Here is a 23,921-nt window from a genome sequence, read left to right on the forward strand (position 1 = left end):
ATTGGCAGTCTGAATTTCGGAATTTTTAAAGCATTTAAAAATTATGCATTTATCAAGAATTTGTTATTTATGAACTTATCAACTTGCGTTGACCTTCCAGTCAGTGGTATTTAAAGTGAAAAGTGCAGCACTGCCCTAGTAATAAATAAATTCTTAGAAATAGAAATGTTTCATTTTTACAGCCTGGGCATTGGGTCCGATTTATTTTTTCATTCAAGATCCATTGATCGACCAGTAAGCCTCCAAAAGGTTACTTCTAAATTATGCATAGCCTTCATACAGTTACTTAGCGATATTGCAAAATAAGTCTAGCTCAAATTGTTTGCGTTACTTTTCCATACAAAATACGGCGTTGAAAGTGGGCGGTAACTCGGATCGAGGTTTGGTGAGGTAGGAGGAGAGGGGAGGATTACGCGCATTACGCACACGCCGTCTGAAATTTGATTCGAGTTTAAAAGGCACTTGCAACTGTCAAAAGCCAGCGGAGAACGACGGGCATCACAGCACCCGAAAGGAGCACAAAAGCACCAGTGCGGAGCCCCATCCTAGGTGTCCACTTTGCATCGTCCCGCCTGGCTCTCCGGGTCAGGCGCGCAGCGACGCGGTGCCATGCGCCCTGCTAGCCTCGCGCTGCTCCCCGTCGTAGACACCGGAGAAAACCAATCTTGCGCATTCGTTCATGCGTGTGAGCCAACCATGGGGACACCGGACAACTTCACGGTCAGCTCGGTGAACGGTTCGGATCCGTTTGCGCGCAACGAGGAGGTGGCCAAGCTGGAGATCGCCGTGCTGAGCATCACGTTCCTGGTGGCCGTGGTGGGGAACGTCAGCGTGCTGCTGGCCATGTACAACACCAAGAAGAAGACGTCGCGAATGCACCTCTTCATCAAGCACCTGAGCTTGGCCGACCTGGTGGTGGCTTTCTTCCAGGTGCTGCCGCAGTTGTGCTGGAAGGTCACCTACCGTTTCTACGGGCCAGACTTCCTCTGCCGGATCGTGAAGCACCTGCAGGTGATGGGGATGTTCGCTTCCACCTACATGATGGTGATGATGACCGTGGACCGCTACATCGCTATCTGCCACCCGCTTAAGACCCTGCAGCAGCCCACGCGGCGGTCCTTCATCATGATCGTGTCCACCTGGGTAGGCAGCCTGTTGCTCAGCGCACCGCAGTTCTTCATTTTCTCGCTGAGTGAGATAAAGAACGGCTCGGATGTGATGGACTGCTGGGGCCACTTTGTGGAGCCGTGGGGTGTGAAGACGTACATCACCTGGATCACGGTGGGGATATTTCTGATCCCCGTGTTCATCCTCATGATCTGCTACGGCTTCATCTGCCACAGCATATGGCAAAACATCAAGTATAAGACGAAGAAGTGCACGTCCGAGTCCGGGGCCCGGCATGGACTTATTGGGAAGAGTTCTGTCAGCAGCGTGACGACCATATCTAGAGCCAAGCTGAGGACCGTGAAGATGACTTTTGTGATTGTCCTGGCCTATATCGTGTGCTGGGCGCCGTTTTTTATCGTGCAGATGTGGTCTGTGTGGGATGAAAACTTCAATTTGGGCGGTAAATACCTCTATTCCATCTAGTCTTTTTAATCAATTTTTATCACCCATGAATTGCACTTTGTTATATACTAATCAGTGACACATGTTTGAAAATCTGAAAGAAACCCAAGCCATATATAAATGGAAAAAAATGATTGATTTCAAATCATTAAGTTATTATTTTAAGTAGATCTTAACATTAAGTTGTGCATGGGGTAAGAGTTAATTAAATAACATGACATTCTTTTTTTGGATCGCCATCTGAAAACCCATCGGATAATCAAATAAGAGAATGATGCAACGAGCAAGGAATTGTGACTCAAGTCTTTCCTAGTCCCTGCAGTTGTTTTCTCTCTCTCTCTCTCTCTCTCTCTCTCTCTCTCTCTCTCTCTCTCTCTCTCTCTCTCTCTCTCTCTCTCTCTCTCTCTCTCTCTCTCTCTCTCTCTCTCTCTCTCTCTCTCTCTCTCTCTCTCTCTCTCTCTCACCTCCCGCCAATCTCTCTCTCTAAACATCGATCTCTCTCCAATCTCGCTCCAAATCTCCAATCCCCCTTGCCCTCTTCCTCTCCCTCCCTCCCTCCCTCCCATCTCTCTCTCGCCCCCCCCTCCCCCTCCAGACTCGGAGAACCCCGCGGTGACTCTGTCGGTCCTGCTCGCCAGCCTCAACAGCTGCTGCAACCCCTGGATCTACATGATCTTCAGCGGCCACCTGCTGCAGGACTTCGCCCACTGCTTCTCCTGCCTGTGGCCGCGCGACCGCCGCCTCAAGTCCAAGGAGGACTCGGACAGCAGCGTGCGCCGCACCACCCTCCCCACCAAGATGAGCACCCGCAGCCCCCCCTGCAGCAGCGGCACCTGGAGGGAGCTCGACAACTCGCCCAAGTCCTCGCTCCCCTGCATACAAGCGGAATAACGCCACCGCCCCCCCCCCCCCCCCCCCCCAACAACCGGAGACCACTCTGTACGACTGGGGAGACTTATGATGGGGTGGTGTGGTGGCGGAGGACGGAGTGATGACAGCCCGCCATGGCTGAAGGTGATGAGATGATTGTGTTTTAATGGATCCCTGCTTGTTATTGCCAACAACAGCAAGCATCTGGGGAAGAATGGCGGTGCTTCGGCTGATTGCCGAGGAGAGGCCGAGCCAAGGAGGACAACGGGGGGGCTCCCTCCAGAAGTGTGTGAAAGGGAGGGGGGGGGGGGGAAAGGAGACAAACTCCATAAACAATTGCAGTGTTTACCAGGTTTCCAAGGCGGCTACATTTGGGACTAAATGTAGTTGTTTTGTTTGGAATCCTGCGGCCTCAGGATGGCCTCAGTGGGCCGAGTGGGGGTCCCACTCACATCAACACATCCACGCTCTCCTTGTATTCACATATAGAAAGAGGTGGTGCCTGAATATAGAAATATCCAAGGAAATAGTGTGTGTGTGTGTGTGTGTGTGTGTGTGTGTGTGTGTGTGTGTGTGTGTGTGTGTGTGTGTGTGTGTGTGTGTGTGTGTGTGTGTGTGTGTGTGTGTGTGTGTGTGTGTGTGTGTGTGTCCCAAGCATCCGACTTGACGCTTCCCACACAATGTCAAGGAAAAGCCGACACATTCTTCATAAATACTACTACTACTACTACTCCCCCCCACCCTGTTTCCTACAAGAGTCATGGTTTGGCATTTTGTCTGACCAACTAAGCTTTTTGTTTTCCTACTATTGTGTAATGTCACCCAAAGCCACAGAGATAATCAATCATGAAATATAAATCATGGCAAAAAGACTGTCTTGCATTGTATAGTACTGTATATAAAACAATTGTATCCCTGATGTACATATTATAATTGTGTTCATATGGTGTGTCTGGCGCATGAGCCTGTAAGCATAACAATATCTTGGGAAGAATGTTGTGATTTTCTATGTTGAATGTATTTGTAAATAGGAGTAATATATGTAATTCTGTTGTACTTTGGAGCATATGCATATGTTGTGTGCATACCGAGAAGAATGTAAATATCACATGGAAATATGTTTCAATATAAACCGTTGCTGTACTGAACATGATGTCTGCCTCTGATGTTGAGATCAACAGACCGAAATGTAATTTCCTAAAAATGTATTCATTTAGCATCTCTTATTCATTCTTTTTGTGTCGTAATCTCTTTAAAGCATCAGTGAATTGCTATAGTTAGCCAACTTTGTTTGCAGATTATACAGGGCTAGCACATTTATTTAATGGTTGATTACTTAAAAGCCTGGTTAAACTCGTAGATAACAAGGCCTTCTACTTTGGCCATGTAAGGCCAAAGTATTTCATCTACTCTTCGACTCTTAGTCAATTAGTGCACAGTTGCATCCATAGTGACTACCACTGAATCCTGGGGGGAGGCATCCTGCGGATTTTAGGGATCAAGCCCAGACCCTTTCAGTGGATCATCAAGCCTTCAAAACCATTCTACTGTATATATTCCCAGTTGGGAAGTTGTGAGCTGAAGACAAAATCCTTGCGGAATCCCTGATCGCTGACCGTTCCCACCAGGAAGCACATTTCACACGTTATTATGTCCGAGGGGTTCTTCCAGGGAATGGTGGCTTTCCTTCAGTGAGGGAAAATAGCTTCCCATGCTTACCCCCGTCCTCTGTGTGTGTGTATCCATGACCTGGTGCCCCAGGTCGGTTGTGCCGAGAAATGCCTAAACATTTGTGTTTGGGTTACCACGGTGAATTCCAGCTGTATAGCATAGGTATTTATAAACAGGAAAACCCTGCACCGTTGTTCAGCACTCTGTTGGACCGTCTCCGGATATCTCTGCGTACACAGATAACCAACTTTCTCACCGAGCGTTCATAAGCACACACACCTACCTACGCTGTTCTAAAGATGTTGCCCCTGGAGACCGTATAGCACATCACCAGTATAGGGCTTACACATCGTGATGACCGCGAGAGCCGTGGGAGAATAGGAGCATAAGAATGTTAATGACACTAAAAGTGCTTTGGCCATAGTTTGCCAACTAATCATGAAACTAACTATACATTATGGGGTGCCATTGTTGTGTTTGAAACTGCCACAGGTTTTCTCATGAGAGACGTGGAAAAGTATCTTTAGATTAGCCTACAATACAGTGTACATTATTTTATTTAATATACATGACTACAACTGTCTTGAGTACTCTCAAAATTGCAGAGTATCTGCAACAAAAAAATCCCATGATGCATTCTGACGTACAAGCTATATAGCCACACAGCCTTACTTCACCTTTTCCTCCAATCATAGTCATTGCGTTGGCAGATGGCCCAAGAGTCTAACGTAAGGGTTTGTTGACGCTGACCAAAGCGAGGTCCTGCGGGTCCCATGGCCGGGGCTATAAGGTCCCGGAGACCGAGCGAAGGCCAGACTAAGCCTCAGGGTTCAACTCCCGGAGAGCACAAATAAAATGGCAAGGGACCCCAATTAACCTTCAGATACACTCATATTCACCCCGTATGTGATGAACGTTAATGGGGGGGGCCACCCTCGGAAATTAAATGAAAAGCCGCCGATCAAAAGAGGTTGTGAGCCTTCTGATCTGCCTTTTTTGCTGGGCCGCGGGTTATTCATACAAGCTATTTCAGGGGATATCACTGATGCCGGAGAAAAATCCCATTCGCTTACAACCTGATTATTGTATTCTCATTCTCAGAGTACTTCAAGTGAATGCAGGAACATGAAAGGTAGACACACGCAGAGAGAGAGCGAGAGCAACAGCAAGAGAACAACAGCGAGGGAGCGAAAGCGAGAGAGCATGACAGCGGGAGATCTATCGTTTGCCATCCTTCATGTGTTTGAGTTATTGAAACCTGTGGAGGTGGTGAGAAGGGGCTTCTTCTGAGACAGGAACCCATTGCAGGAGCAGCAGCTGATCTCATCTGCATGCAGGAAGGAGGAGAAGAAGAAGACGGTGGCTTCACGTTAAACCCAATGCCGAAGACACGCGATGACGCAGAACAAAAACCCTGATGTCCTCGCTGGGCGCCGTCTCGGTGATAGGAGTGGGGTGTGATGAGTAAACAACATGAATCATTTCTGCTAGGAAGAATAGGGGGGATAAAGGCAGCATCACAGGGATTTCCTAATCGTGCAAATCTTCATCAGGAATTCCGTGTGATCTGATGCCATGACATACGATGCCATTCCAAGAAGGTTTCATGCCAATGTTTCGGTGCCCGGTCTTGTAAACAGTAAGGAAACTGATGTTTCCTTACAGGAAATGAGTCCCTTCTCCATTAACCGCTTTTCAATTAGGGAGGAAAATTGGCCCTTCCCCAAAGCAAATAGAAATTATAGAAATGATCTGGGAAAATCCCAACTGTCTGCAGACTCGTTAGGTTCAGTTATGTAATCAATGCACAAAAAAACAAACAAAAGCCATAATATTCAGTATGAAATAAGCCAATTTAGATATGTCGAAAAATATTCACACACTCACTCACGCACGCACACACGGCACATTACAAGACCTCCTTCCTGTTGCATTGTTCTCGCTGGACGCTCCTGAGAACAACGAGACCACTATTAACCCTCAATCAGGCTTCCCCGACAAACAAATATAGACTCAGCTTACTTAAGGCATGTGGAGCGGAAAGAGGAATGAGCAAAACATGCCCTATAACGTGACTAAAGTAACACTCAGAATGGCAGCAGCCACTGCAGCTGAAATAATCAACACAATACTGATGAAGAGTTTGCTATTTGGCGATTATTTGTATTTCTTTTACTGATATATTTATTGTGATTATGATACATACTGAAGTCGTTTCATGCAATTGTGATTTTTATTTCCACATAGGCCTACAAGGGGGCAGGTTTGTATTATTTGTATTCTGAGCACAGCACGGCTTCCCCCAAGCATTGCACCGTGCTCATGTATTATCCTTTAAATAACGGAACAGGTCTGTAGGCCTATGTCTATTCATGTGACGCTGATATTAATGAGAATTAATTTGATTGATTCTTCTTCTGTCATTAGTCGTTTCCGTCTTATAGTTGTCATCTACTGCGCTTTAATCATCTCACTACTGCTCCATCTTTAAAGGCATCACAACCACCATCACTACGATAGACCAACAGGTATCCCGGGTTCAAAGACAGGTTGTTGATCAAAGCCCAGATGATACGCTGGGCAGGGCTGTTTAATGAGGCCTCTGCGGGACATGACGGTCATTGTAAAAGCTTGTAGAGTAAAAATCTATGAAATAGGTTGTCTGATTTTGCAAGGTAACTGCGGAATACTGCTCAGTTCCTCCCTCTTCGTTTTAATATTTTGTATTTAATATATATATATTCCATATTTATGATCAATTATTTAGTATTTGATAATCCTGTAGACTACAGTGGTTTTTACATGTCTTTATCACAACCACACGCCACACCAAAAATGGAGGCAAGAATATCTTACCTGCGTCTCCTGGCAGCTTCGATCGCCTTAGTGCATTTCATTTATTTTATTTTATTCTGATGACACAAATCACCACTCCACACTAAACTACCTAAACGACACCCCATAATTCGACACATACCTCTTCCTTTACGAGCGCCCGATAGGCCTACACGTGGTTGCCAGGTAACCACGAGCCAAGTGAACGGGCACCGAGGCCCGATGTTTAACGACGAAGCAGCTTCGTGTTCGTCACCAAGCCGGACAGCGAGGCGGCGTCGGCGCGCTAATTAGGAAGCAGCCTGTCGGCGAGGGATCAGTCATCTGAGAGGGATTGGGTGCGTCTTCCTCCATCAATACACAGCGCGCTCACCGCAAAGCTGTGGGCTGCGCTGTGTCACGAGACACGCGCACACACACACCTCATGTATTTGACAATATTTACAATTATGACGGCAATAGCCAAAGAACCCATTCGTGTTGGAATGTTGGATTCCAGAGAACAGGCAGCCTAAGGTGAGGGCTGATTTGGATCAACGAACGGCACGGAGGAGCTGGCATGAGGGGAGAGTGTGTTGCGTAGAAGGCTGAAGACCAAGCTGATTACCGGGTGCAGTAGCGCCCCCAAGGGGTGGCTACGGCCATCGTGATAAGCACTATGGGTGATGCCTCATCCATCCTATAGCTGCTACTTCATTATAGGTCCCTAGTAAACGTTTTTTTAAGTTCTGCTCGTCGCATTGCACATTTCCTACATTGGTCTCGGCTCAGAGGAAGTTCATGCTTTTTTATCGACTATAACCATATAATTATTTTTATGTTATAACTAACTTTATCAGTATTTTTGTCATTTGGGAGCGACACTGAATTAAGAATTTTGATTAAGCAGCGGGCAAAGGTTAGGCATTGTGCTGAAGGAGGCCAAAAAATACAGCTGTGGACACAGGAATCTAACCCGGTTCCTTTTGGCAGCACGGAGACTAAACCCCCTAACCTCTACCAAGCATCCTGACTCCAGGTACCTAGTAATTACGGTCTAGATGTACTTTATATGCAAAAACCAAACAACTGAGCTCCTCAGTGTCTAAGGCTGATTCAACGGATATTAAACACTGTTATTTACTTTATAAGGGCCATTAGTTTATCCATTCCCTTTTGTTATCCTGTCTCTGTGTTGTAATTGGCTGCTGTCTATGTCACTATGGTGCAAGTCCAAAACACTGTGTTCCTAGTTACACTAAACAAATAACACCCGTCATATCTGTGGAGTGAATCAAATGTGAAGTCGTGATGGAAAACGTTCCTGCGGTAATCAATCGTCACGACGTCTATTCTTTTGACGATTTTGGAGTCCTAACTTCTCTCTGGTTCGCTTCAGTCACTGTCTGAAGGGTACTGAGAGACTGATGCGATCAATAGACTGCAACTCCTAACAATGGATATCAATAAAACCCCTTTCCCTCCCAAATAGGATATCAACAGTTTATACAATGACCAAAACCCCTGTTGACTGGTGGAGGGAGAACAGATGTCATATCAAATACTTATGACAGAAAACATGTATCCTTAAATCAGAAGATGTTTTTGGGCTCTCGCCGATGGCATCTTCTAGAATTATATTTAACGGGGATCACTTAAAAATGTTGATTCAAATATATTATATATATATATATATATATATATATATATATATATATATATATATATATATATATATATATATATATATATATATATATATATATATATATAAAAATAGGAATAAAATACTGGGTTGGCTTAATATGTGATGGCAGTTGGACACAAGCCACATTAAAACAGCATGGAAGCACAGGCCAACAGCACTTTCATTAAAAAATAAACATGAATGACTATGACTTTGAATTGAAATTCATCAATTCATTACTATGAATTGAAATGTCATTCTTTAATATTTGTTTCACCATTTTTTTATTTGTAGCACAAAGAATGGTGTGAGTTTCAAAGGTATAACAGGTTAGAATGAGGAGGTGTTGGGGCCGATGCTACATAGGTAATATCACTGAACGCTGCATGTTGGCGCCTACAAATGTCGGGCCATTCCGACGCATTCCCACTGCAACACCTAGCCAGGCAATAATTACACACACACACACACACACACACACACACACACACACACACACACACACACACACACACACACACACACACACACACACACACACACACACACACACACACACACACACACACACACACACACACACACCAACAGTGACATCTGGTGGTCAAATGATTAATCTTCAACTATTAATGTTCTTCAGCTAGTGAAAAACCTTTGCATGTATCACATCATATCTATATCGATATCAATATTGAGAGATGCATGTATACACATATAATTAATACTTAATCTTCTACCACTGTTTTTTCCAAAAGCAAAAGGTTCTTTAGTTTTTAACTGAACATAAACAGAAGGTTTTATATCCGTGCGAGTTACGTCTTGATGGAAACCACCTGAATGAACCTCCTTTAGTCGCAGAGACAAAGCATTCAGCAAGCAAAGAGCCAGCAGCAGTAAGCCCATGAGAGCATGCTTAGTCACACCAACCACCTGTGGATTATCCCGTCTTAGGGGTGTGTGTGTGTGTGTGTGTGTGTGTGTGTGTGTGTGTGTGTGTGTGTGTGTGTGTGTGTGTGTGTGTGTGTGTGTGTGTGTGTGTGTGTGTGTGTGTGTGTGTTCCCCCAGCTGGCCCAGTGACGAGATCACACACACACACACACAAACACACACACACAAAGGGAAGTGGCTTCACCCCAGCGTGACCCTGTCATTACCGTCATAATCTTCTCCCGGGCGTCTCAGAGGGAGAGACACCAGTCCCTTCCCCTATCAGGAATCATGTTTAACACATATTAGCCACATTTTTCACCTCGTACGCTGATTAACAATAGCATTTTTAATAAGCGTACCCAATTCAACCAATAGTATTGTAAAATGTTTCCGCAGGATTTATTGTGGTGCCTGCAGCGGCTTTCTGTCCCGGTCCTAATCTGATCCGGCAAATCACATTCAGACAATGTTGATGCTTTATTTATACACCATAGATATATAGTCTTATTAGGGCTCCCTGCTGGGTAACAAATAGCTAATGCATGATTATGTAATCAAACACAACCACTGATAAAATGTATGGCGAACAACACTGCAAAATTCATTCAACTTAAACTACTTAAACATGTTCCTCCATGATACTTTAAGATCTGTGAATGATATGCCTATAGTGTATGTTGGATGTTTAAAATTGAGGTTTTTGAGGTTGTTAGAGTCAGGGCCGGATTAACAAATCATAGGCCCCTGGGCACAAATGTCTGAAGGCCCCCCCCCCTCCCCGAAAAAAATCAGGAAAAAAAAATTCTATATATTTTTTTTATTATTATTATTTTAACACACACACACATAATGACACATAAAGTGTAGCCGGCTTGGTCTTACTCCGTCACATTAGGCCACTATATTGTTCAGAATCATTATATTGCTGTTCTTATGACATTCGTTTTAATAATGAATTTTAAATGAATACCCTATTTAATAATACCATGTATAACTATTTTATGAGTACAAACATTCATAAAAAAGAAAAAAAAAAAAAAGTTTATTTCGTGTGGTGCCCCCCCCACTGGCTGGGAATGGTTGGGGCCCCTGGGCACAGTGCCGTGGGCCCTAATGGTAGATCCGGCCCTGGTTAGAGTCCATCTCATGTCTGTGTGTGACACATTCATAATCTCCGATCCAAGTTTTCATTAACGTTGCATTCCTCACCAATGAGCAGTTTTGTTTCCACAAATCGCCCCTCTGGGCCTAAATATTGCCTTCCCCACTTCAAATTAAATCGGAAAGGATTGGCCACTAAACGCTGTTTGTGTGTGTGTGTGTGTGTGTGTGTGTGTGTGTGTGTGTGTGTGTGTGTGTGTGTGTGTGTGTGTGTGTGTGTGTGTGTGTGTGTGTGTGTGTGTGTGTGTGTGTGTGTGTGTGTGTGTGCGCATGTGTGTGCGCATGTGTGAGTGTGTGTGTTGACTGGCGTCCAATCAACCCTGCCGCCCTGATTTCCTCGGCTGGGAGGAGGAATGAACAGGTACCACAGATGGCTGGATGAAGAGATGGATGGAGATGGATGACCTAATACAAGTATATTTAGAAAACAGAATAACAGCTTCCCCTATTATGCAGATTCTGAAATATCATCCTACTTTAAATGTCACCTCTACGCCCGTCCATCCCTAACCAGGTAGAACAGATGGAATTAAAAGGGGTCATGTAATGGTCAACACGCATATATATTTGTCAAATTAGGACCTTATAGTACAGTCTAAGTGGCGCCATCATTTCAGCAATTTAAATAAGGACATTAAATACATACTGCTTCTATTATGTATTCAGCAGTCAAAAAGACTGTTTGTACGTTACATAAATGTGTTGTGTGCTCGCGTCTTGAACCTCCCTCCACTTCCCACTGACCCCAGGTGCCACAAGACATTCCCCTTTTTAGACACCATCATCACCAGTATGATCGCAATTGCACCGTATTTAGGTTAATGATGTGCTTTCCTGGCAACCTCATGAATAATGGATGAGGCATTACGAAGTCTTGCCAATTTGGCATCTCTTGCGCATCTGGGATTGATTCCCCCGGAAGACACAGCTTCTAATGAAACCAACACAGCTGCTTTTTATAGACCGGGATGATCACCTCTATTTAGGCTCTACAAGGGAGGCTGAAGCTTGTTATTTAGAAGAATTTGCCCAAACTGACTATAATATAAAGCAGGAGGTTGGTATGGACATAGAATGCAGGTTTAGGCATTTTGCCCAAGGATGCTTACAGGTAAAGGTTTGTAGAATGCTAGGGATCGAACCCAGAATCTTATGGACGGTAGTTGAACATCCTAGCCTAGCCACTGCTATAAACCCTTAGTGACAGCTGACATTTGGATAACTGATATTGATGTGCTGGACTAAGATGTATTCTGGCATGAACAAATATAGGGCTCCATCACCTAAGAGCCCCCTCTGAGAAAACCCACGGTGGGTTATTAGGTTAGCTTGCAAAAATAAATTGCTCGTATTTCATATGTGTAGGATATGATGTTTGATCATATGGAACACACACACACACACACACACACACACACACACACACACACACACACACACACACACACACACACACACACACACACACACACACACACACACACACACACACACACACACACACACACACACCTTTGGCTGCACCTTCCTTACTCAATCGTCATGTCGGATTACCAACCTTTGACCTCCTGCGCAACAGTCAACAGTAATCTGCTCACTGATACGCCAGTAAAGAGCTGTCCTCCGACTGCAACTGGGCAGTCACATGATCCTGCGCGGAGGAGATGCATTTCCGTGTTCACCGAGAGCTGAATCAATTACGCCACTGTTGTCAAAACTGAATCGTTCACAGTGCGAAACGCATTCATCGAGAAACAGTGCAGTATCGCTCAAGGGGGCAATCAGACATTTCGGACCACGGCATGACCATGCTGACACGGGTGAAATCAGCGGTGACACATTTTATGGGGGGCATGATCGCTACTGGTGCAAATGGGGACCATTTGAGCGGTTCGGATCTGCCGTTGAAATTCCCGTACATGAGACCCGAGTTCTTGGGGTTGTCCCCGGACGAGATTGAGTGTTCAGCGGACCACAGTGCAAGACCCATCCTCATACTGAAGGAGAGTAAGAGGCTGCCCTGGTCTACCGGCTATGCAGAGTAAGTGTGTGCATCCTTCCTTTCGCCATCCGAGTAGGCTGCGTCTCACAGCATCCTTGATGCGAGGTGAACCTGGGTTTTCTGGTTTCTGGACCCGCAGGAACCAAGCGCACCTCACTTGTAGGATTTATAGATTATTATTTTTGGGTGATCACGGTAGAATGACTGTCAGAGTGGCCTTTCTATCGGTGAATTAAACGTACCGGTGCATTGTAAAGACATTGATTTAGTCTAAACACAGTTAAGGCCCTTTTTGAAGAATACTTTTCCGAAAAGCTCCTTATACAAAAACAGAACCAGTTCCCAGTGTTCTGCATACTGTGCAAAAAGAATGTTTGCTCGTTAAATATTTGCCTAGTGGGGAAAAACAATACTATCTCGTCCTTATTCCTGTATGATAAGGACGTTATTATCCAACCTTGATTAGGCCAGGCATAAGGCTACATTACAAATGGCATTGCAGGCATAGCCTGCAGAAACAGTCATGTGCCAGCCATAGGCATAAGTATATAGACCCAGCCGTTGTTTTGGGAATAAATGGCCTTATTGTCGATACGGAGTAGTGGCGCTTCAGTCTTACAAAAGATAATCTGTTGCTCGCTGTCATTCCATCGGCGATTTGTGGATTGCTTAGAAAATGTGGAAGGAAAGAATTTGGGTCAAGTGAAGTATATCCTCTGATTGTGAAGCCAACACACACACACACACACACACACACACACACACACACACACACACACACACACACACACACACACACACACACACACACACACACACACACACACACACACACACACACACACACACACACGATTGTTTGCCCTAGTAACAGGGGGTGAGGAATGCATCGGCATCAAGTGTATGGTTCATAATTCAAGTTTAACCCATATCTTGCTGCTACAGCCTTCTTTTATCTTGACGTTTGCTATCTAACATTTTCATCTTATAGGCTGGGCGTAGTCTAAATATATTTTCCTTTCTATTAGGTTCACTTGAAACCATTAAATGTTCGCCCATTTTCACTCATATAACGGGAACATATCCAGTATTAAATTCATTAATCAAATATAGGCTTACATGTGTTATTTTTTTACATTGACGGTTTATTTATTGAATTTCCAAATCTGGATTTTTATACATCACAAATTACCTGAAAGAGATTTTGACCATATCTCCCTGCCCTTTTAGGCACAGGCACAGATAAAGTATGTCAACGGATGTTTAAAGAGCTCAGATTCTTGATCTTACTCCTCAAACAATGGGCTGATGAGTTATAACCTATAACCGTCAAGTCCGAACCCCTACAGCCGTACAAAGTTTACGTGACGAGAGAAAGAGGATGCAAACCCTAGCCTGATATTGATGTGGACCAAAATGTTTTTCAAAGAGCAGCTCTCCTTTTTTTTTTATTTCTCCCAGCCATGTTTTGGCTGAAGCAGAACCATACTATTGGAAAACAGTACCGGCCTTCCGGAACAAGAACACTTTTTTAGAAAGCGTGGGCTGAAAACCCTGTCAGGTCTAGGGCACCCAGACGATGCCCGGCCATTTACCTCCATTAGAACAAGTGTCAATCTCTGTCACGCCAGACTAGGCTTTCCTCCGGGCAAAGTTTGCCTAGCCTACAAACACCACCTACCACCAGTCAGCCTTTGTACCAGCGACACACAGTATTAGCACTTTAACAGTTTCTGTGAGTACGGACGGTTTTTCTTTAATTCCGTGAAGGAACCAAGGTCTTCAAAGTGTTAAGTGTTGGGACACTCAATAAAATCTGACACATTAGGTTAGATTTATTATTATGAATGATTGAGTTAATTCCATTTTGTTTGATTTCCGTCTCTACGATTTTGAAGGTATGCCCCACTCTCTGTACATTTATTGTTTATCAAACTGAATCAACTTTGGTTTTATCTGGGTTGATTGGCACACAAGAGGCACACCCTGCTCCTAATTTCGTATGCAAAGGTCAAACCAAATAATTGTGCAAATAAACGACGACATGCGTTTCTCACTATGCCCAAGAAAGGAAGGCATTAGGTAAAATAGACGAGGTTATAATTTCTTGCTGCCCAGTTCATTATAGTATGTATAACACAAATGAGAACAGTGGCCCAATCCACTGTGCATTATAGTCAGAGAAACCTTCCATGACCGAAGCGCCATGAGTGTTGTTTTGATGTGGAGAACGCCAATTTGGTGAAGACACTTCCCAAAGACATTAAACCTCTGGTGTTGGTTTTTTAAAGACGAGCATCTGTTGTTGACGGCTGACGACCAGTGTGGGTGTTTGCACAGAGAAGAGATCCAGGTTTATTTTGAATGCATTGAATTCAGGGCTGAGGCGATGGCTATGCAATGCTATGCTTGCTATATGCTATGTTTGGAAACCATTGCCGCCCACTCAACAGAAGCAAATAGGGTGACACAGATCGCTGAAAGGCCACCTATACTGACTCAGTATTTCACCCGGGCAGCAGCAGTGTTGTGTGGGTGAAATCTGACTACCGTGGTCGGGAGAGCATATTGGAATTATCATGAGCTGTGTACATGCACACATCCACTCCAGGATGTTCAACAAGGTACATAATTGCTTCCTGTGCCCAGAATAGACTCCACAAACACACACACACTTACTGTAGGCGCTCCCTCACTCCCCTACTCCCTGGCCAGCACCATGCTAGGTCATTAACGCTAATTGACAGATGTCAGGGCAACCGGTCCATTCCTTTAAATGTTATCATTGTACCTTGCTGCGCTGCACTGAGGGAGTAAACATCCATTATTGAGAGAGCTCAGCCATGGCACATAGGGATAACATTTAACTGATTTAAAGCCGACAGCATGACGGGGCAAGAAAATGTAGGGGATGGATGTTTATGAAATCTAAAGTCATAGATGGATTTGTATAGATGCCCTCATGCGATGTGCTGCTAAGCCAAGTTTGTTCTAGTACAGTGGTTCTCAATGGGGGTACGCGTACCCCTAGGGTTACTTTGGAGTACTCAGAAAATAAATAAAATAATAAAGCTAACCGCCTTATTTTTCACCCAAAGAAGGTTTCAATTCTGAAAAGATAGCATGCATTATAACTAGTTATTAATGGGTGTGTTCTAAAAACACACATTAGTCAAATATAAACTTTTCTGAAATGTGCACACGCACGCACACAGGGCTGCTCGATTTTGGGAAAAATCATAATCACGATTATTTTGGTCAATATTGAAATCACTATCATTCAAACGATTATTTTTGAGATTGAAAACATGATGTATTTATTCAGCATGTCTCTCCCACTTTGAACTTTGAAAGTTTGACTTAAAAAAATACACAACATGGTCAAAGAAAAATCTTCAAACCAAAAATAATGTACAGATATGTATCCAGCTGCACTTTCTACAAAACATTTGATAAAAAAAATACAAATATATAATCAAACAAGATTATATTAATTTTATGATCGGTTGATCGCTAAAAAAAACACACACACACACACACACACACACACACACACACACACACACACACACACACACACACACACACACACACACACACACACACACACACACACACACACACACACACACACACACACACACACTCTTTTATTACGCACGTCAGGGTAGGTTAAGTGCAGAACTGGGGCCATGTGGGTCAGGTCTGTTCTGCCTCCAGCCTTGAGCCGACCGGGTCAGACTACAGGACACATCATTTGAACTTTCAACCTTTGGCCTACTGATATTTTCCGCCACCAAGAATCACATTAAAAACAAATAGGTTTTTCTATGGGAGATTCTCAAGTTAGAACCATGTGGGCGTACTGAAAAGGTACAGGAGGAAAATAACATGTGGCTTACGAAATGTGACATTCGTAATCATTAGCAAATAGTGTTTCATAAAAGCACGAAGCAAGCAACAGAGTTAAGAAGAACCATCAAGGTTAAGATCACCTGAAGCTCCCACAGCAAAGAGCAATGCAAACTAAACTATAAAAAAGGACGGTATGTTATACTTTTTCAGAAAGTATCTCAAACAAACATTTTAAAGAGCAAAATAATAAATAAATAAATCCCAATGACCTGGAACCATTAAAATCATTAAAATCTCCAGTCTAAGGAACATTATTCTAAAGATCTGGGCTGTCGCCCTCTTTCTAAAGGTTGTAGATTACTAAAAGAAATGCAACAGGCAAATCCTTTTGAATAATTCAACGCTAGGCCTACCATGCCTTTTACTATTGAGTCAGTTGGACGCTTTTATCCAAAGCAACTTATCCTTAATGCAGTCTACCTGGGGGGTACACATGTAGGTCAAATGCAGACAACGGGGTTTGAACCCAGAACATCTGGAGTGGGGGACAAAACCCCTCACCCCTGGACTAGCATTCCTTCTGTGGCAGGTGTCAATCACAAAACAGAAGACCGTTCTAAAAACACACACATTTGATCTAGATTCTAGATGAAAACACAAACCAACTCGACAGTCTCCCATTCGTTTACATTTAATTTTTCAAATATCGTTCCCTCTCGGCCGTGGTGTTTTGTTTGGTAGGGAGGGAGTGAGATGATATCACTGCTCTGGGTGGCTGGAGGGAGCTGTGTGGAGCACATGAGAGAGGGCTGGTGGCTCGTTATAGCGGCACACTCGTATCACATGTCAGGGTCACATGCTATCGGTTCACAATGCACTGAATTGGACGATGGTGTTGGCGAGGCTCTTGAGGGGGTGTTGTCGGGGATAGACGCCATGCAAATTGACAGCGTGTGCCTTTTGAGTTCTTGTGTTTTAAGACGTGGTCTGACAACTAAATGCCTGAAAGGCCCGTCGTCTGCGATTGTCGTTGTGTGCGACGATGCTTGGATTCCCAGCTGAAAGCAACTTTAGAAAAGATAAGTACGGGACTTTTCAACCTGGACTGTATGTTCCCTAGCCTGAGAACCAGACAAATCTGCAAGCTCATGTTTTATTTGCTCTGGCGTGTGTGTCTGGCCCCCATCCTGTTGAGACAGATTTCCAGCAGACCTGGCCAGTCACAAATGTTTATCTGAAACAGGGAGGGTTTAGAACGTGAGCTTGGGGCCCTGAGGGAGCACAGTCAAGGTATTTCCATAAACAACCAAGATGGCTGCCGCTGCTGTGTGACACTTTTATTTGCTCAGGTTGGTTGTTGATCTATCCCATTGGATCCAGAGGCGTTTTGTTCTGCGGCCATTGATAATGACTCTTGGAAATGAAAAAATGAACTGAGAAGTTTGAGACTAATTCACATCTGTGAATTGATCGGATTAACCTAAAACTATATTCTACTATTGTTTGAGGTCTAAGTGACTAATGAGCACAGTTATTAAAAACAATAGGTCCAGTATCGAATGAGAGCGCCTAATTCAGTCACTGCAGCTGTGAAACCAGTTGAAATCTAGCCCCATGGGGTGCCATCGCCCGATAGGGTTACATTGCTTGATCAGGACTGTTTGTATAGTTAACCCAGTCTCGCTCAAACAGAAGTCTTGCTCAAGAGTTAGAGTTGTGGCAGGAACTTTCCCCACTGTCTCAAAAACCTCAACCCTCACCCAAGTCTCTCATAACACCAAGCTATGCCATCTCTAGTCCAATGATGCAGCCCGTTTCGTGGCTGAACTGGCTTGTTGTCATCATTAGTCAACTAGACACAAAATGAGGGGAAATAAGATCCACGTTGAAGAAAGAATCCCAAGCTGATCATTTAGATATATCCTTGAGTAGGATGCCTCACCTTCTCATGAATGACAATTATATTCTGACTAAACGCTCAGTCTTCCTCCTCCTCCCCATAGCGATAAGAAAAAAACTCCCTAAAACCATAAAAGTGCACAGACACAACAATGCCCAACTGTATTTAAGGTCAGGGCGTGCGGGCCGCGTGCGATGTGATTCTAATCAGGTAATGTGAGGCGACACACCGCATCCAGGGCTAAGAACGGAGCAGACTCGTCTCCTATCATCATGGATGTGGACGCCTTTTAAAAGAGTCAACCTTATCAACCCCTATCCAAGGGTATTACAGAGCCACTCACCTTCGTGACTTTGGCTTTTATGAATGAAGCACAGAGCAGCTGAATGCTTTTGTGGTAGACGGGAAGTTAGAGGGAATAAACCTCACTTTTGTCGTGTTGTTAAGGAAATAAAAAACTGTTTCACGACAATAGTGGGGAAGAAATTGTGTTGCATAGTGAGTCCGTGCTAGCAGCACAGCCCTACAGATTTGGTAGAGCAGCATTTTCAGAATACTGCTGTTGTTCTGTCTGTCTGTTGTTGTTGTTGTTGTTCGAGGTCACGTTGAGCCACCAGCCTGGAGTGGTATGATTCATGGCTGAGTACCTGGATGCTAGCCGTCACGTGTTTCCTGTCTTTCACAGTCAATGCCTCATATGTACCCGTACCATAATAACGAGCATGTCCACAGAAAATCAGTTTTGCAATACTTGGTTCCATTACACCTATACAAACGTTAATACTTTGATGTTATTGATGCTTACTATAGGCTTGTGGATTTACTTTTATTTTCCATCAATTAATTAGATGAGATGGTGGATGATTATTTCTCATTGCTTTAAGTTCATAATAGCGTTTCTATTTACCATCAGTATCTTTGATATCACGAAAATGTAAAACTGCTGCTCTCCCTCCCTCCCTCCCCTCCCTCCCTCCCTCCAGGGTGATCAACGCTGGGAAGAGTTCCCTGAACGAGGACCAGGCGTGCTGCGAGGTGCTGACCGTCAAACCCAAGCCTCCCGCCAGCGGCGCCGGGGCCAACCGGACCCCCACGTCCCGCCGGAGGTCCTCCCTGCCGAACGGCGAGGGTCTGGGCCTCCAGGAGAGCCTGGTGAGGCCAGACCACCCGGACCTCCAGACACACACTCTGCCCAGGGAGGGGGTCTGTAGCAGAGACCAGGGCTGGCCCATGTAGCAGCTAGAGCTCAATAACGCGCTTATAAGAAGAAGAATGCATTTGATTTATATTGAGTCTTCCAATGAGAGGCTTTACAAGTGTTGAACAGAAACCATAAGATAAGGTTTTGAAGGTTTTTGATCATGAAAGGCTTCAACTGGTTACTGTGACTGCAGCAAATGCTTTTTAACCAAAGCAACTGAGTGAATTTTAGATTAATGTTATCAAAGAGGAGGATTAGATTAGTTTCCCTTTATGCTACACTATCTTGCTCTTTGTATTGAAATGTCTTCCGAGATAGTGTTTCTCTTCTGGGGAAAATTCATTTAGACGTTGACCTGCTAAGTGATTTACTGAGGTTAACCAACCCAAATCTGTCAGCAGGTTACTGACACACACACACACACACACACACACACACACACACACACACACACACACACACACACACACACACACACACACACACACACACACACAGACACAGACACACACACTCCTCCAGTATCAGCACAGTCTAAATGACTAAAAGCCGTCCCAACTAATTCTATATGTGTGAAATTTTTTGTGCTAAAACCATCCCTTGCGGAAGGATTTAAACACCTACACTAGCACTCGAGTCGGCCGAGAGCTTACAACCAACACTCAAAAAGCACCAATCATGACTCACTGCTGCAGCGATACCGACCTGACGAAAGTAGCACAGAGAGTGTATCTAGTGCTGTGGCGGGCCTTCAAAGTAGTAGCGTGGCCAATGCAAGACATTTATTCAGGTTTGGAGAAAGTATAAACCCAATTTTATTTTGGTTTGTTTGTTTATAAAAAGGTATTTGATAGGTTTGCAGAAAACCATTATAGTTATTCTGTGGTTGGAAAAAAATATATACAGGCAGTCAAGATGATTCTATGAAATAATGCAATCAATTTAAAAGTCCAAAGCTCCTACCTCACCAAACGTCCATGATGAAGGTTTTAAAAGTATATTAATCCACGTGGATGCAAAATACTCCAAACAGAATAGTCCAAGCATAAATCCAAAAAAGGATTCCAAAATGAACAAAATTAAGATCAGAATTCATCAACCGTTCCTTCTTTTTCCATTTCACACCATAAATAAGGCCTTTCAACTTAATATAGTTCCCAAAGATAAGGTTTCTTGTGCTTCCCCTCTCTCTATCCACAGGGCAGCCATCTTGGGCTTGTGCTTTCAAATCAGACAATCTTTTGGGTGTGGCCCAATTAGCATACAATTACCTCCACCTGCTTTCAATTACTCCTGTCAACCATACAACACAATCCCATTAGATATCAATCAAAACAAAGTGCACATCCCTATACAACACCAGACCAAACACAGGCTCATCCAAGTGGGGCATATGGGACATGCTAATAAATAAATCACCTGTTGACTCAAGATATGAGATAGGGCTTTTACTTTGAAGCTTCGAGCGGTTTATGCTAGATCTGTGACATCTCTTAAAACGCTGTGAGGAAGACTAAAGTGTGTTGCGACCTGAAATGGCAAATTATAATTTCCCAGCTAAACCATTTTTTTTGCATCAAGTTGTGATACTGTAATGTACACTGTTTATATGAGTATATGTATGTGCGTGTGCATGCGTGCTCGTGTCTGTTCCTTTCTTACTGTGTGTGTGTGTGTCAACAGTGCAGTCAAAGTAGTAGTTTTTCATCTGTGTGTGTGTGTGTGTGTGTGTGCGTGCCCAGGAGGTGTGCGAGGGCCTGACCCTCCACTACTGGGGTCTATTCGACGGGCACGCGGGCTCGGGCGCGGCGGTGGCGGCGTCGCGCCAGCTCCACGGCCACGTCGCCCAGCACCTCCAGGAAGTGCTGGACATCCTGCGTCTGCCGGGCCAGCCGCCGCCCACCTGCATGGGGGAGGAGCCTCTCAACCACCACCACCACCCCCACCACCAGCAGCAGCAGCAGCACCTCACGGCCACCGCCCAGCGCTCCCTGACCAGGGCCGCGTCCCTGCGGGGGGCCGCGGGCGCCCCCGCGGGGACGTCCGGCACGCCCCCGCCGCAGACGCGCTTCTTCACGGAGAAGAAGGTGTCGCACGAGAGCCTGGTGGTGGGGGCCTTGGAGAACGCCTTCAAAGACATGGTGAGTGGGCGGAGGTGGGTGGGTGGAGGAGGTGGGTGTAGACGGCAGCGTGGTTGTGGAGGAGCACAGAAAGCCCACGCTGTGGATGGCAGAACAGTTTCGTTTGCAAACACCCACGCGCACAGAGAATATGAGGCCGGATGCTCAACGACGCTAGTCACTAAAGCAAGCCCAGATTCATGTTTTAAGGTACAAACGTACTATTGATCCCCAACGGGTATTCAGGTGTTACAGGGAGGGTAGAGATAAGTAGCATAATGCATAAAGAGATATCAATTACACTAAGTGTAAATTAAACGACAACGAATAAATACAGAAAATACATCTAGATACATATTAGTTGTAGTAGTAGACGTAAAGGACTATCTTATCCGAGCAATTATTTCTATGGGAATTCCCTCCAGTTTGTTCTGTGTTCCCCACTTCAGCGAAACCAAAATGTTAGGACCCCACTCGTGTTATTGGTGGCTTTTCTGACTGCGATGTGCAGTCGAATTGACTGCTAAACTCGTATGTGTTCAGTGATAAAATACAAATATTGGCCCACTGAACTGGGCTGAATCCAATGACAAGCCTCACAAGAGCATAACTGCACAATATTGAAGAGACTGCGCTTAAAACACACAATACAAAGCGAAGCCGTCATGGAAGAGAGCACATTCAACAATAAAGCAGGAAGCATACCGAAGGGTTGGGTTTGAGTGAAGGGAAAATCTCTCAACCCACTCAACATTCATTATGCAGTAATTATCTGGACAAGTCAATTCATATTGATCCTCTGTTAATGTACGACCGAGCATTGAACCCTCAATACATCAGGTTATAGCCCCCCTACTCCACATTCACCCCACTCAGAAGTATGACGTAACACGGTATACAAAAGGCTGTATATTGTATTACAGTGTTTCATGTACATGTACTTGCATTGGGTGTTATGTGCACGCACGATTAGTGACGTCACAACTAGTCTGAGGATAGGGATGCTAATTGGTTAGCCATGTTCACTAGCCTGCAGACATTTTGTTCAATAAAACTCCAACAGCAGGCTGAATAACAATTCTAAAAGGTTAGTTGAACCCCCAAATCACTATTATCAGTGGAAAACGGTTTCATTTGGGTCTCATAAGTCGTTAGCAAACATTTCTGTCTTCTTTTTGTCCAAATGTAGAAAGGTATAAAACGGGGTGGATTCTCTGTATAATGCAATAAGTCTGCTTCTTCTGTCTTAAAACACTTTTCCAGCGTTTTCAATGGAACATTCTTTCCATGGGCTGCACAGCCTAGCTCAAGCGAGTGTGACGTGGGTTTTGACAAGGTTTGACAAGACCCTTCACACCCACTATGGAGCCCAATTTGACTGTTTTTTCCAAAAAAAAAACACTGCACAGGCAGTGTAAAATCTGAAAGTCTAAAGGTTCTTTTGTGCGTCTTGTGCCCACTTTTGTAAAGCGTTTCAGACTGGACTTAGATGTATGATCCATTGCGTCTTAAATCTCCCAGCAGAGGATTTTCAAATAGGACAACAAATGAAGGAAATCTGAATGCATTGTTTTTACAATGTTTTTCAGACATTACCTTTTAGATCACCGATCAGTTATGTACAAGCCTAAGCAACTATGGTTAAATCAAAGAAATCCCCACACTTTTTACAACCATTGCAGTCATTATACAACAGGTGTAATGTTCAGTTTGACCGCTAGGTGGCAGAGTAAAGCTTGTAATTAGTTTCAGATCACAAGATGCAACCAGGGCAATGTTGGATGAAACCACTACCTCGTGACTAGTCTTTTGTTTGCGTTGCTGACACATGGACCAAACGAGTGTGTTTGATTACGATATATTTATATAAGCTTTAGCAAAGGCTTTATACAAACAGTATTGTGCGTAGAGTAAATTAGCTTCTAGGGTAAATCCACTGCAGATAACTCACGACTCTTCACTGTAGGACTCCCTTTCCCTCCCTTTCTCTCCATCTTTCTCAGACTCTTTTCTTACTGTCACTCTCCATCTTTATCTCTGCCCTCTCTGTCTCTCTATCTCTACCCCTCTGTCTCTCTGTATCTCTACCCCCCCTCTCTCTGTATCTTTACCCCCTCTGCCTCTCTATCTCTACCCTC

General features: G+C 44.3%; 2 protein-coding genes across 2 annotated transcripts in view; both read left to right on the forward strand.

Moving 5' to 3' along the window:
* The first annotated feature begins 414 nt into the window (after nt 1–414).
* Nucleotides 415–3,595, forward strand: avpr1aa (arginine vasopressin receptor 1Aa). Its single transcript, XM_030365938.1, has 2 exons — nt 415–1,570; nt 2,168–3,595. The coding sequence occupies exons 1-2, from the start codon at nt 610–612 to the stop codon at nt 2,461–2,463; spliced, it is 1,257 nt and encodes a 418-aa protein (XP_030221798.1). The 5' UTR covers nt 415–609; the 3' UTR covers nt 2,464–3,595.
* An 8,747-nt stretch (nt 3,596–12,342) lies between these two features.
* Nucleotides 12,343–23,921, forward strand: part of ppm1h (protein phosphatase, Mg2+/Mn2+ dependent, 1H) — a 29,713-nt gene continuing 18,134 nt past the window's right edge. Inside the window, exons 1-3 of the mRNA XM_030365936.1 lie at nt 12,343–12,746; nt 19,446–19,614; nt 21,406–21,804. Of these exons, the coding sequence (XP_030221796.1) occupies nt 12,508–12,746; nt 19,446–19,614; nt 21,406–21,804 (807 nt within the window). The 5' untranslated portion in view covers nt 12,343–12,507. The remainder of the gene's footprint in view (nt 12,747–19,445; nt 19,615–21,405; nt 21,805–23,921) is intronic.

The sequence above is a fragment of the Gadus morhua genome, chromosome 9 (genome assembly GCF_902167405.1).
Source record: "Gadus morhua chromosome 9, gadMor3.0, whole genome shotgun sequence".
Classification (NCBI taxonomy): Eukaryota; Metazoa; Chordata; class Actinopteri; order Gadiformes; family Gadidae; genus Gadus; species Gadus morhua.

Excerpts from the sequence above, each read along its gene's own strand:
- avpr1aa (XM_030365938.1), top strand. The coding sequence starts at position 610 with ATGCGCCCTGCTAGCCTCGCGCTGCTCCCCGTCGTAGACACCGGAGAA. Across the intron at positions 1,571-2,167 it reads TGAAAACTTCAATTTGGGCG|ACTCGGAGAACCCCGCGGTG; the intron begins GTAAATACCTCT and ends CTCCCCCTCCAG.